Source organism: Zootoca vivipara, chromosome 1 (genome assembly GCF_965207765.1).
Source record: "Zootoca vivipara chromosome 1, rZooViv2.hap1.1, whole genome shotgun sequence".
Classification (NCBI taxonomy): Eukaryota; Metazoa; Chordata; class Lepidosauria; order Squamata; family Lacertidae; genus Zootoca; species Zootoca vivipara.
The window spans coordinates 32,470,487-32,485,126 of NC_142582.1; the positions used below are offsets into that span (position 1 = coordinate 32,470,487).

General features: G+C 41.2%; 1 protein-coding gene across 6 annotated transcripts; it reads left to right on the forward strand.

The window, feature by feature from the left end:
- The first annotated feature begins 153 nt into the window (after positions 1-153).
- NMI (N-myc and STAT interactor) lies at positions 154-13,924 on the forward strand. 6 transcript variants are annotated; one of them, XM_060279697.2, is made up of 11 exons: positions 154-181; positions 3,587-3,661; positions 3,763-3,837; positions 3,992-4,060; positions 4,735-4,893; positions 6,102-6,218; positions 7,472-7,634; positions 8,532-8,638; positions 9,882-10,068; positions 12,021-12,127; positions 13,214-13,924. In XM_060279697.2, exons 1-11 carry the CDS (start codon positions 164-166, stop codon positions 13,412-13,414), a joined length of 1,278 nt encoding a protein of 425 aa, XP_060135680.2. In that variant the 5' UTR covers positions 154-163; the 3' UTR covers positions 13,415-13,924. The 6 variants fall into 6 exon arrangements, with proteins under 6 accessions (XP_060135680.2, XP_088517664.1, XP_034987394.3 ...); XM_035131486.3 differs by lacking the exon at positions 154-181 and adding an exon at positions 628-778; XM_088661538.1 differs by lacking the exon at positions 3,992-4,060.
- Positions 13,925-14,640: the final 716 nt, after the last annotated feature.

A 14,640-nucleotide genomic window follows, 5' to 3' on the forward strand; every position in this document is an offset into this window, starting at 1 on the left:
ACAGAAACAAAACCATCACTAATCCAAGCTCCTACTGTATTTTCTCAGACAGGAAAGGCACCGCCTGTGCGATTTATCCCCGCCCTCCCTGTGCGTGACTTCCAGTCAAGGGGCTGCAACTTTCTGCTTTCGTTTCCTGGCGATCCTCCCTTTGCAGTCGGGGATGCAAAGCTCAGCTCCTGTAAGTCTGTGCGTGTGTGTCTCTGTGCGAGGAGAACCTTTTGGGACAAGAGTCTGCCGCGTTGTCCCCCGCCCTCCCCATCGCGACCTGTTTCCAACCCTACCAGGCAAACCCGCTCCGGGGAAGCGTTGGTGGTGGTTTGCTTTTTTTAAAAGCGAAACTAAAAGTGGTTTCCTCGCTCAGGAGGACGGTGGGTGCCTCTGGTTTCAGGAAAGAGAGCAAGGAGTGCCACCTCCGGCTTTTTGCTGGTCGATCTCTGGAAATAACTTCCAGATTTGAAAGGGTCCAAGTGCATTTCCCTGTTTTAATTTTACTCGTCTTAACTTTTTTTGGGGGGGTGGGTGGGTGGGTCGCTTTCCGCGCGTGAAAGCAAAGCAGATGATCCACAACCCTGGCTGGCGAGGTGGGCGGAGCCAAATACAGCAACTGACGTCTCCCCAAGCCTTGCAGTAGAGACTAGAAGAAAATAGGGAAAGGGGGGGGGAATCCCCAGACTGGAGCCCCCCATCCTGGAGTGCCGTCTCCGCTGCTGAGCGGGACGGGGAGAGCAGGAAAAGTGCGCAAGCGTGGAAAGGTCGTAAACTGACCCTGTAATAAGTAAGAATTATTATCTTGAAACATTTGTTTCCAGCGGGAATGACACACGGTATTCTCAATTTCTACCGTTGGGAAGGTTTTGCAGTAATTACAAAATATCAGTTTTTTGCTACACAAAGTACTGTTCTTGTTTTTAAAGTAATCTCAGTTTGCTTACAAGAGTGGCTGGGGAAATCCAGCCAAATGTTGTTGTTGTTGTCGTCGTCGTCGTCGTCGTCGTCGTCGTCATCATTATTATTAACCCTGTAAAGTAAGGTGTTATTGCTGTAGGAAAACACAATAGAGAGAACGACTTGCCTTTCAAAATCGCCTACCTAAAGGTTTCAGGGTGGGTAGTGACAATATAGTCATAGAATCAAAAGTTTATGCAATTCAGACTAAAACAAGAAAAGTGACTTGATGATGGTAATAATTTATTACCGTATTTATATGCCACCCATCTGACTGGGTGGTCCCAGCCACTCTGGGCAGCTCCCAACAAAAAATAGTAAAGGCACAATACAATATCACATTCTAAAAACTTCTCTGAACAGGGCTGCCTTCAGATGATGATGAGATTTTGCCTCCTGTATTAGAGGGGTTCACTCAAGCATCTAGTATTTTAAATACATGTGTGAGGGGAGTGGAGGGGTCTTTTATGTTGCCCCACCCACACCAGCCATGCCATCACTACACTCCTCCTGCTGGCCACACCTTTATTAGCCATGTGAAGGGGCCATTTACACAGAGCAATATTTATTTGAAAGCTTTAAGCCGCATTGTAAATCATTTATGCAGAACGAGCTGTCACACACATATTTGCATGATATATTCGGGTTGCAGAATTGGTCTTATTCAGGGAGCAGAATTTCAGTATTTGGATTTTCTTCATGTACAGCACATTCCAAGTGAAAGTCTTGCTTTGGCGGATATATATTTTGGTAATTCATTTAACTAAAGCAATAACATTATAGCATATGTATCCATGTTTGTTAACTGATGTGGTTAAACAATTTAAAAAACCCCCAACAACCTTAGACTGAGTTTTAGCACACATGAAAAACCTAAAACAAATCCTTATTTCCTGATGAATAGCCTTTGGACTATAATGTAACTTAAATAGAAAACTTATCTTTAGAAAGATTTTCCCTCCAAAAGCATTTTATTTTAAAAATCCAATTTAAATTTAAAAATCATTGATTTTTAGCTACCCTGCCTAATAGCTATGTAAGAACATGTACATTTACAGTCTGCAAATCTCATATTGATCCAGGCAGCATGTGAAGCAGCTAGCTAGATTGATTGTTGCAAGTTAGCCATATTGCAAGCTAAGGAGTCTCTAAGCTCCAGAACTCCCCGCCTAAGGAGGCCTGTTTATTCCTTTTGTTAGTCTTTCATGGGAAGCTGGAGGCCTTCTCCTGTAGATGAGGCTTCAGCGATTTGTCTTCACTCATGCTGATTTCTTATTGGATGATTTTTAAAACAACAACAACAAATAAATGCATACCAGTGCAGATTAATCACAACTCTGTTGGTAGGAAGGGAACCTGGGTGCTAACTGCTCCTGTTTTTGTTTATTAACTTTTTCATGTCTGTTTTTGTATTTTTTAATGTCGTTATTGTTAGTGAAAGGTGGAACTTATATTGGATTAATAAAGAAATAAACACAACATAGACCTGTTGTATGGGAACATAAACAAATGTGACTGGTAAAGAATATGAGGTGCTTTGACTGGATTGCTATTAAATATTCCGATAGGATGTGTTTTCTTAAAATAAACTTCATGTTCCAGTGGATTTAACACGTCAGACCTGCTCAAATGACAATTGCACTATGAATATGCACAGATGATGCCGTCACCCTTGCTATTAAAAAAGTTCTATTTTCAGATGTAGTCTCTCCTCATATTCTTTACATTTATTCTAAAACAAATGTTTGCTTAAGTGCCATGTAGTAGTGGAAGGTGTTTTGAAAAAGGCTGGACAGAGCTTTGGAAATTATTCTGAATGTCCTTAACCGTTACTTACAGGGCAACAGACAGATTACTTCATGATCTTTTCCTGTCTAGGTTTTAATGATTCATATTGAATGAAAATCTATTAATGAACATAGAGAAGGTCTTTTCTCAGCAGATTTGTGTCACACCTGTGTTGTGTCTCATGTGGATAAGAGTTTTTCAGTATGAATTTAGTACTTAAGATACCTTGAATTAGGGCTACTATAAGAAAAATGTCCACTGGAGGTTATTTTGTCAGAAAAGTGCATAACCAAGTAAAAATTGTATTAGGGAAAAGGTAGTTATGTGATGTTCTTTTTTAGATGACGGGTGTTGCCAGGTTCTGTTCTGGGACCATTGTTTCTCAGCATCTTTATAAATAACTTGGATTAATGGTATGAGCAGATGCTTATCAAATTTGCAGATGACATCAAACTTGGAGGGTTTGCCATTACTGTTGAAGACAAAATCAGATTTGAATAGAACCTTAACAGATTGGAGAACTGAGCTCAAACTAACAAAATAATTTTCAATTATGACTAACGTAAGGTTCTGCACGTAGGCCGGAATAATCAGCTGCACAAATATAAAATGGAGGACACCTGGCTTGCCAGTAATACATGTGAAAAGGATCTAGGATGTATGTCAAGGAAGTAAGAACATACACTAATGAATCGTCTAGGATTGCTTCTTCAAAAGCAAACTTCAGTGTTTATTTAACTTCTAGCATTTATTGTAACACACTGGCATCCCTTTATTGAGTAATCTTCTAGTTAAAAGGTTAAAGTTTGCCCCACCCTTTTTCATAATATGTATTTCTGACTGTTTGTAGAATATGGAGGAAAGCGAGATTACAGGAGCACTTGTAAATGAGACGGAGAATGTTAAAGAACCAGATAAATTAAAGGTAAGTCCTTGAAGTGCCAATGCAGTTCCATTTAAATAGATTAAAGCTTGCAGCCCAGATATTTACAGAGTGTATAATTGTGCATTTGTGCCATTTCATAGAGTATGGAGGATGTGGAGCCTCCAGGCACACTTGTGAACGAAACAAAGCATCTTGGAGAACGGGAAAAAGACAAAGTAAGTTCTGTAGCTGGTCCTTGTGCAGTTCCATTAAATGAAGATTCTAGTTTTAATTTGTAGGTGTCTCCCACTGGATGGAAGTGAGAATTAAACCAGACTTATTGCTTTACTGGATAGATAGATTTGGTTTTGATTAACTTTTGTTTTGTAGACTACTGAGGAAGGCCAAGTTGCAGACCGACGTGTAAATGAGGCGGAAAGGGAACGGCAAGAATGGGAGGTAAATCTCCTTAGGTTTTCATGCCATTCAAAGATGGCAGCATGAACCTAATGCAGGCATAGGCAACCTTGGCTCTCCAGATGTTTTGGAACTACAACTCCCATGATCCCTAGCTAACAGGGCCAGTGGTCAGGGATCATGGGAGTTGTGGTTCCAAAACATCTGGAGAGCCAAGGTTGCCTGTGCCTCTGACCTAATGCATAGGCTATGTGGAACCCTTTTCCAGCCCCGGGGTTGGGTTTCATTCCCATGTGAAGAGCCAGGGGCTGCATGTCACTGGTGGGAGGAGCCATAAGCAAAAATGGGCGAGACCTGGGGCAAAAATGGGCGGGTTAATAGACGTGACTCTTGCCTTTGTAGAGCAGGCTACATTCCAGCCTCACAGAAGCCAGAGGGTTCTACACACCTTCATTCCTCTTACAGGCAAGCAAAGAGTCATTACAATCCTATAATAATATATTCCAGCCAGGCAAAAGCATCCAAGGAGGGTGAAGAGCAGAGCCCTGTGACAGGTATGGGCCATGGCCAAAGGCTGGATAGAGAGCCCCAGAGGAGGAGGAGGCGCTCAGCCCCCCAGAACTGAGGTTCCCCACCTTTGGTGCCCGCGGCAAGCAGCCACATTTGTTTAGAAAGCCTTCCACTGAAACTGTCCTGACTTCTCTTGCATTGCAAAGGAGAAGGTTGCCAAAGCTGAAAAGGAAAAGGCCGAAACGCTTCTTTTGAAACTTGCTGCCGATGAGAAGAGGTGCCGCTGCCAAGATGAGTTCACAAAGCTAAAGGATCAGGAAAACGAGGCGCTGAGGGAAAGAATGATGGTGCAGGAGAAGCATCAGGTAATATAGATTTGTATTAGTTAGCTGCCTTTCTGCATCCCTGTCCTGAGGTGGTGCTGGTGCTGCTGTTGTTGTTGTGCAGGACCTGTGTCAAAATGTTGCAGTGGGGAGTGTTTCCTGCTGTGGATTAAAGCAGGTCAGCAGCAAATGTTACAAATTCAAAATATAGCAGAGTGAAAGATAGAGGCAGCTGCTTGCATCGTCATTTTGGCCCCTTCCCATCAAGTAATGAGAGAGCCTATTTTTACTGCCATTATTTTAAGCAAATAGCAAAATAGTCAATGTGGGGAGCCTCAATCCTCCTCCTTTCTGTGGCTCGAAAGCCCAGCATTTGGGGTGCTGGTTGTGGTTAGTTTGGAGTGAAGGAAGGTTACTTTGCACATGCTTAGGAGTACTCAACTTTTTAAAAAACTCTTGTTCATGTCACAAGAGAGGTATTTAAACAGATTTGAGAGCTAATCAAGATCTAGATTAAAAAGAAAAAGGAAAAAAAAGATTTGGGAGTAACATCTTCACTCTCATTAAGATCTGAGTGTTCGTTGTGCACTGGAATACTTTTTGATTGAGACACAAACTATCTTTAAACAAGGACAGAACAACTAAATAAGCAAAAATCAAGCGACAGGGATATTGCGACCCATTCAAACATTATGGCCACCACGTGGACATTGCGGGAAATGCTTCCACATTGCATTACTGTACAGGGGTTCTGTGGAGCAGCAACAGAAACAATTGCAATATGTGACTATGGCATTTAAAAGGCCTCTATAATGTTAATTTAGGAAACCAAGCCGTACAGAGGCTGGCTGTTCCAAAGTTTAAATATAATCAAGGTCTGTCTGTTTGGGCTAGAGCAGTCTTCTCTGTCCTGGTCCAATCCAGATGTGGTTGACTACAACTCTTATCAGCCCCATCCAGCACAATGAATGGTCAGAGATAATGAGGCTTGTAGTTCTAAACATCTGAAAGGCACTAGAATAGGGGAGGCTGCATTCGGACCTAGGAACACTTTTTCTTGGGTGTGGACCAGAGTCTAGGAAATTAAACCAAGGGAAACTTTTATAGTAAATATTAAGCAATATTTTGTTTGCTCTAACTGCTTGGTTGTGGCATTCAGTAAAACGATTACCTTTGAAAAACCATTTCTACCTCCCAGCATCAGCTACTTCCCATTGACAGATATTTAAATCTTCTCTCACATTCTGCAGGAGGAACTTTCCTTAATAAATTCAAAGAATACTGAGCTGAAAAGGGAAATTCAGATCCTTAAAGCCAGGCTTGCAAAAGAGAAAGCCAAATGTGGAGAGCTTGCACAGAGATTTCGGGTAATACTTATATTTCATTGTTTAACTTTCAAAGGGACATAGCTGTATTCAGGACTGTGGGTGAGATGTTGCTGGAACTGGGCTGCCTAAGGCATAAGAGACAATATTTTAAACTATTCCAATTTCAAAATTTCCTGCACATTTGGAATAGGCTTTGCAACTCCATTCTAATCCTTATATTTCTGAATTTGTAAGGTAAAGGTAAAGGGACCCCTGAGCATTAGGTCCAGTCGTGACCGACTCTGGGGTTGGGGCGCTCATCTCGCGTTATTGGCCGAGAGAGCTAGCGTACAGCTTCCAGGTCATGTGGCCAGCATGACAAATCCGCTTCTGGCGAACCAGAGCAGCACACGGAAACGCCGTTTACATTTCCGCTTGGAGTGGTACCTATTTATCTACTTGCACTTTGAGGTGCTTTTGAACTGCTAGGTTGGCAGGAGCTGGGACCGAGCAATGGGAGCTCACCCAGTCGCGGGGATTCGAACTACCAACCTTCTGATTGGCAAGCCCTGGGCTCTGTGGTTTAACCCACAGCGCCACCCACGTCCAAAGCTTGGAATAGGCTTTGCAACTCCATTCTAATGTGCCCCTCCTTGTATTTCTGAATTTGTAGTTTGCTACAAGTTAACACCCTCATTACTCCTCCGCCTTGCAACTTTGCTAGGAGCATTTGTTACTTATGCATTTAAGATTGCCTAGCTTTTTACCAGTGCATTGTACGAGTGCGGCCAGTGAACAAAAGAGCCCAGCTATATCAGACCAAAGGGTTATCTAGTCCAGTATCCTTTTTGCACAGTGACCAAGCAGATACAGTGGTACCTCGGGTTGAGAACTTAAGTCGTTCCAGAGGTCCGTTCTTAACTTAAGGTGCTACTTTAACTAATAGGGCCTCCCGCTGCCGCTGCGCCGCCGGCACGCGATTTCTGTTGTCATCCTGAAGTAAAGTTCTTAACCCAAGGTACTATTTCTGGGTTAGCGGAGTCTGTAACCTGAAGCATCTGTAACCTGAAGCGTCTGTAACCCGAGGTACCACTGTACCTGTTGGAAGCCTGCAAGTTTAACGAGACTGGCCCCTGGCCAGAGGTTCCCGGCCCTGTTATAAACTTTAGGAACAAGCAGGCACTATGGGGCCTACACGCCAGTGAAACATTTCATCCAATGAGTAAAGCATTTGGGGTTTTGCTTTGTTTTTATGAACACTGTCATAAATTGTTTTTATCTTGTCATCTTCTGTTTGGTTTCTAAAATACCAGCTCAAAAATGACATGCCTGAGAAGAAGATGAACTTTGTGCGGCTAGAGAATATCAAGGATGAGGACATGTACATGAACATAACCTGCCTTTTTCACATAGCGACAAAAATCCCATTCAGGATAAGCCAAGGAGAAGTTCTCATCACGTTTGAAGAGGAATGTGGTAGGAAATGTGTATTCATATGTATGAATGCTAATTTTTTTTAAGGAAGGAAGTTTGGGTTAAGCAAGCACTTTCATTCTTCTGGCAGGAAAAGCTTAGGACTAATTAATATGTTACCAGTCTGCTACTTATTTCCTCCTTTATGTCAGCCAAGTCTGGCCCAAGACGTTGAGCAAATTGACCACATGACCCTGCTGTGAAGATATAACAGTAACCGATGCCCTTTAATGGTGCCCCAAATCTGCCACCTTAGGCAGCTGCTTCACTCTCCCTCTTGATAGGGCCAGCAGGATATTCATAGTGTAATGGCTAAGCTTTATGTCAGAACCAGGGAAAGAAGCGTTGACCTATAAAGTGGTCTGTAAAATTATATAAAATCAGTACAGTCAAACCTCGGTTCCCAAATGCCTCCATTTTGGAACGTTTTGGCTCCCGAACTCTGAAAACACGGAAGTAAGTGTTCTGGTTTTCAAACGTTTTTCAGAGGCTCCTGCAGTCAGTCAGAAGCCACGCCTCGGTTGTCAAACATTTTGAAAGCCAAATGGGTTTCTGGAACGGATTGCATTCGCCTTTTGACATCATGGCATCTCAGCTAGGAACTAACAGGAGGAGTCAATAATTATTTAATAATTGTTTAAATGATATATTTTGCAAGGGGGGGGGGGTGCGGCAGAAAAATCTCCTTAGGGGTTGGATATGACCCATAGTCTAGCCAGCCCTGCCTTTCACACAAACTTCTGTGGCATTGTGCAAGCTCATTCCTCACAATTTTTGATTATGGTACTTGACTCCCGTGAGCTTTTAAAACCAAATGTATATATGGCCAATTTTTATGTATGAAGTTGTTCCTTAGTTTTATACTTGGTCATGGAAAGCTATTAACATGCTGTGCTTCAGTTGCCCAGGGACTGATCCAAAAACACTGCCATAATGTGAACTTTGAAAGTAAGGTGATAGCTATGAAAGCCCTGCCTGTTATCCTGGAGAGGGGAGTAACATTTGAGGTAAGTTAGTGGCCATGGTTTTTAAGTGTTATGTGTTGGGGAGTTGAACTCTGAAACAAAAGTTTTGTTGGTGGTTGCAATACAGAGTTACTAAGGGGTAAATCTTTTTGAACTTGGACTTTCAGAAATATGAAGGCCTGGGGAAAACAGGAACATTATAGAGAAATTTCTGTCTCCTCCTCCTCTTTTTTAAAGGATAATTGTAAAATGTGTTTTTTTTTAATAAAAGAAATCCCAGTGAATTTTCTTTTTTCCCCTCTCTGCAAATCTCTCAGACTTTGTATTTGAATAAATCTTCCACAGAATGAAGTTATATCATATACATTGCAGATCTGTATATGGCTGCTCAGAAGTAATCACAATTGAGTTCAATTGTACTTTCTCGCACAGAGGCAAATATAGAATTACAGCCCAAAACTTTTAACATATTTTTTGCATAGTATACTCTAGTGAAGCAAAATATTGGACCTACTGTATTTACTTACAGCCTTCTCAGCTCGATATGTGAGAAATGTATTTAACGTCTGATAGTCACAGTGATGTTTGGTAACAAGTATAAGTATAAGATGCTAGACAGCATCTTAAAAACCAGAGACAACACCTTGCCGACAAAGGTCCGTATAGTTAAAGCTATGGTTTTCCCAGTAGTGATGTATGGAAGTGAGAGCTGGACCATAAAGAAGGCTAATCGCCGAAGAATTGATGCTTTTGAATTATGGTGCTGGAGGAGACTCTTGAGAGTCCCATGGACTGCAAGAAGATCAAACCTATCCACTCTGAAGGAAATCAGCCCTGAGTGCTCACTGGAAGGACAGATCCTGAAGCTGAGGCTCCAATACTTTGGCCACCTCATGAGAAGAGAAGACTCCCTGGAAAAGACCCTGATGTTGGGAAAGATTGAGGGCACAAGGAGAAGGGGACGACAGAGAATGAGATGGTTGGACAGTGTTTTCGAAGCTACGAACATGAGTTTGACCAAACTGTGGGAGACAGTGGAAGACAGGAGTGTCTGGCGTGCTCTGGTCCATGGGGTCACGAAGAGTCGGACACGACTAAACGACTAAACAACAACAAGTTCTGCAACTTTCTGCCACCCATGGTATAGTAGTTGATAGGAAGTGTGTCCTTGCTAGTGAAACCCATGCTATGGTCGTGATATGTTTTGGCCTTTTTGCTGCTATAAATGAACATGGCTACACTTTTGGATTTCATTTCACACCTGTAATTTTGGATTGTTTTGCAGCTCCATGCTAAGATCTCTAGAAAGCAGATCAATGTTTCTAACATCCCATACCTAAACATCCCTCAGGAATGGATGAGAGATAAGTTGGAACTGAATTTGTACAAAGCTAAACTGGGGGGAGAAGTACAGAATGTGACCTATGACCAGGAGTCCCAGATGGCCCTCGTTACATTTGGCCAGCCAATAGGTAATTTCTGAAACATTGTACAAGTCAGCTTTACAGAATCTGATCCCCTTTTAGATGCATTGCTTTTACTTCGACATTGTTCAGTTGACTGCAGATTTGAGCATCATTTGGTTGTTGCAAAGCTGATCTAAGATGAATTGACACCAAGTACTATCTCCTCTCTCTCCCCGCCCCACTGGCTCCAGCTGCTGCTGCACTGGTAGACTTATAACACAGTCTATTTCAGGATTACTCAGAGGTAGCCCTGTTTAGTTCAACTGATATTCCCTACCACATTTGTATAGGATTGCAGCCTTAAGAATAAAAAGGATATCTGGACAACCTATCTAGCAATGTTACCTGAAATGCATTCAGTTCCAAACCATGTTCTTCTGCACTGGTGAACCTTTATTTTTATTTTTATTTTAAAAAAAATCCTAGGAAGGGAAAAAGCTGGTGTGCATTCAATTTTACATCTTTCTTATTCAATTGTGCAGTTGTATACATTTTTAACCTCTGCCCTAGCAGTAACCATTTAAAAAATGATGCTTGGTTTTAATATTACTGTAAACAAGGGGGTTGTTTATACCCCAGATGTGGTAGAAACCATTAGAAATAAATAATAAAAATATGTATGTTCACTCAGAAGTAAGTCTTGGTGTGTTTATAGAGTGCTGTTTGAATTTTTGTGCCCTCCTTGGGCACATTTCCTAGCAGGGTGGCCAAATAATGCAAGGAGATTGGTGCTCCTGCATCTTTAATAATGGTGTAGAAGCTGGAATGTCAGAAGTTATTGCTTGTCCCTGAATATCTTTGTGATATTCCTTATTCTACACAACTGTTAGTGTAGCATCACTCTCTGGCTACCCTTGTTCCTTCTTTTTTCTTCTTCTTCTTTCTTTCTTTCTTCTTCTTCTTCTTCTTCTTCTTCTTCTTCTTCTTCTTCTTCTTCTTCTTCTTCTTCTTCTTCTTCTTCTTCTTCTTCTTTTCAGCTTTCTGCTTTTATTTACTGCAGTCTTTGCCAGCTTACTTCGGGTAAGCAATACCATTTTTATTGTATCAGAACTGTCTCTGTCCCCACTACCGTATTTTTCGTGTATAAGACACCCTCATGTATAAGACACCCCCTATTTTGGGGGACTCCAAATTAGGAAAATAGGGGGAAATTGCTCTGAGTTGTTGAGCTTTTGGGGGGGAGTATTGCCCATAGTTATTGAGCTTCTTTTAGGGGGATTGCCAAAAAACCACTCACCCTCGCACACAGCAAAAGCCGCCTACCAGCTGTTCCCACACGCACAGCGAAAGCTGCCTATTAGCTCTTCCTGCGCTCAGAGCACCTGTCCCTTGTTCCTTCTGATTTCAGGCTGCAGTCGTCTTCACACTGAACCTAAGATCAAGTTCCATTGAATTTAGGGGTCTACTTTTGAGTAGACATGACTAAGAGTTCACTAATGGTGCCTCGTAATGGGACATTTAATCATTACGTTTACCTTACAGTCTTAGTATGCTCAATCCCAGGTAAATATACATAGTGTTACAATATTTGTCATCAATACTAGTTCCGTACAAAAAAAAACAATTGCCCAATTAAAGTACATATTAAAATATTAATTTGCAGTTTGGGGTTTTTTTCTGTATGAAAACAATTGGGTTCTCTCCCGCGCCCCTGAAGTTCGGTACAGGTTAAGAACCTAATTCGTTCTGGAGGTCCCTTCATAACCTGAAACTGTTCTTAACCTGAGGTACCACTTTAGCTAATGGGGCCTCCTGCTGCTGCTGCCGCTGCCGCGCCACTGGCGCACGATTTCTGTTCTCATCCTGAGGTAAATTTCTTAACCTGAGGTACTATTTCTGGGTTAGCGGAGTCTGTAACCTGAAGTGTCTCTAACCTGAAGCGTCTGTAACCTGAGGTACCACTGTACTTGGGATAAACTGTATTTCTTCATTACATTTCTACTGTTTTTCTCTCCTAGCTGCTAACAACATTGTGAGATGTGGGAAATGCCCTTTCCGTACAGGTGAAAAGACTCATTCTGTCCTGGTTTCTCCTATCATAGAGAAGACTCTGAAAAGATTTCAGGTAAATGGATCATACCTGTGGGGCTGATTGCGGTTAGTAAATGAACGGAGAATTGCAGGTATCGTGCCACAATCCCAGTCTTTAATAACAAGTAAGTCCAACTCAGTTCAGTGGTACTTACTTCCAGGTAACTGTGATAGATTTGTAATTTTAATCATAATAGTTAAAGCCCAATTGTGTCACTTTCCAGAGAATGCTTTTCTTCACAGAGCATATCACAAAGAGGCTGTGGTGTCCAGTAATGGGGAGTGAGAATTAAGAGCTTAGAAGCGTTCGGAGAAGCAAGCATAGATTTGAGACCCTCAAATTTTAGCAACGTTGCCATGCCATGTTTGCGATCCTCAGCATCATGTGTGTGAATATAAGGAAGTGCATATGACACTCCATCAAGAGCCCAAAGGGCACTTTCATGATTCTTGGGCTGGCACATTTTCTCTCTCTCCTGCTTTTAGTGATTTCACCAAGGCCCTACTATTGATTTTTCCTAACAGAATTAGGTTGCCATTTTTAACAAGCAGCCAAAAGGTGTAAGTACATTTTATTCTGGCTAGTTAGCAACCCTACAGGACAACAATTGGTTTACCTTTAAAATTAGACACACAGCCATTACTTGCTGTACTCAAAAAAGACAAAAGAATTTATTATTTTTTGCATCAATTGGTACTTTCCTCTCAGTCCAAATAGCTTCTGAAGAATGATTTTTGTCTGGACCAAGACAGGTGTGGAAGGAAGGGTTAAACCTAGTAAATCAGCTCTCCCACAGTGGCACTATTTACATTTTAAATCAAATGAAAGTATGCTTAGAGCAAAGAGCATCTAAAGTGACTATCTTGGTTCTTAAGGACTAAAGCCTAAAGGTTTTGCCTGCGTAACTGGGAGTAAGCCCCACTGAATTAAATAGGACTTACTTCTGAGCAGACATGATTAGGATTGTAGCCAAAAGTACAGGTTTATAATTTGTTTTAAAACATCAAAAAAGGGAAGGAACACATGACCTGCTAATACCAGCATTTTCACTCCACCAATTTATATTCCTTAAAGAGAATTGTAGTCACAAGATGTGGTGTTTTTTTTTTCTTTTGACAGATATATTCAGGGGTTTCCCGGAGAACCATACTGCTAACAGGAATCAAGGCAGAAGAGGATGATAAAGAAAGTGTGCAAGATATGATTGCGATCCACTTTCAGAAACCTAGAAATGGTGGCGGTGAAGTGGAAAATATCAAATTCATTTCACAAGGAGACAAAGTTGCTTACTTTGAGAATGATGCAGAGAATGTTATATGACAGAGAAGTTGAACTTGACTTTCCATTCTGCCAAGGGCTTCATAGAACAATAAAATATGCTCTGAATTTATTTTTTTATTATTACACTGGATGGCATGCCTGCTTTTTTTCTAAATCAAAAGTCATTTTTCACAGATAGGAAGGTTTTCCTCTGATCCAGCAAAAGCAATGACAAACAGTGCAATCCTATCTATGCATGTTTACTTAGAAGTAACTCCCACTGTTTTAAACGGGGTCTATTCTGAAAAAGTGTGCATTGGTTTGCTGCCTATGTTCATCAGACTGTAAAGAAGGCATCACTAGGCAAGCAAGCACTGATTGATCTTAGCGCCGCAATAGGAAACAAGCCCCAACAGAGATGATGGCTGACATAAGATGACCACGATTCCTTTACGATCTCAGTAAATTGATTATATACTAAGTCTTTAGAGTTGAAGGTTCATTGCAGATAGCTAATATTGGATCCTAGATTGCTGTATAAGTGCTCATAATAAATTTGTGTGTTTCGAATATATGTCTAGTGTTTTCTTTCTTCCTAGAATCTAATTAATGAACTTGGGACTGCATTAATTTATTATTTATTTATTTGTGTGTGTGTGTGTGTGTGTGTGTGTGTGTGTGTGTGTGATATGGTATATGTGATATGATAAGGTGTGTGTCTGTCATATACATTACCTGTAATAGGATACATGTAGAAAGCAGAATCCAATTACATTACAAGTCATTGTCAGAATAACTTTCATTAGCAAAAGATAATTCAAACAGCCAAAGTCTGAGTACAGCCCAACTGAGGTATAAAATCACAAAGGAATAAGTTAACTTGGCTGCCACTGCTTTCCAATGTTTTTAGCCAATCCAAATTGTGATTGATGCGTGAGTTCCTTGGGCCCCAGACTATAAGAACTCCCTGTGGTCCTAAAGAACTGTTTCTCTCTCCCCTTTAGTGCACTTTTTCTGCTTGCTTTGTTTTTCTAGTCCTTGAAATCCCTTCCTTTCATCTTAACAACCAATGCACATCTTTCCTCTGGTGGTTTTTGCCTCAGAGAAGGTACTTCCTACAAGTTATGCTCTGCAAATGCTACTATACAATAAAGGTTCTCATCCACACTTTTGTATGAGCTGTATTTTGATCGCATTGTGTGCTGAATTCTTGTCTTTCCGAGGCCGTTACTTGCTGCTGATGTCTATTTTGTTAACATTTAAAATCTCCAAGGAGCTCGAGGTGA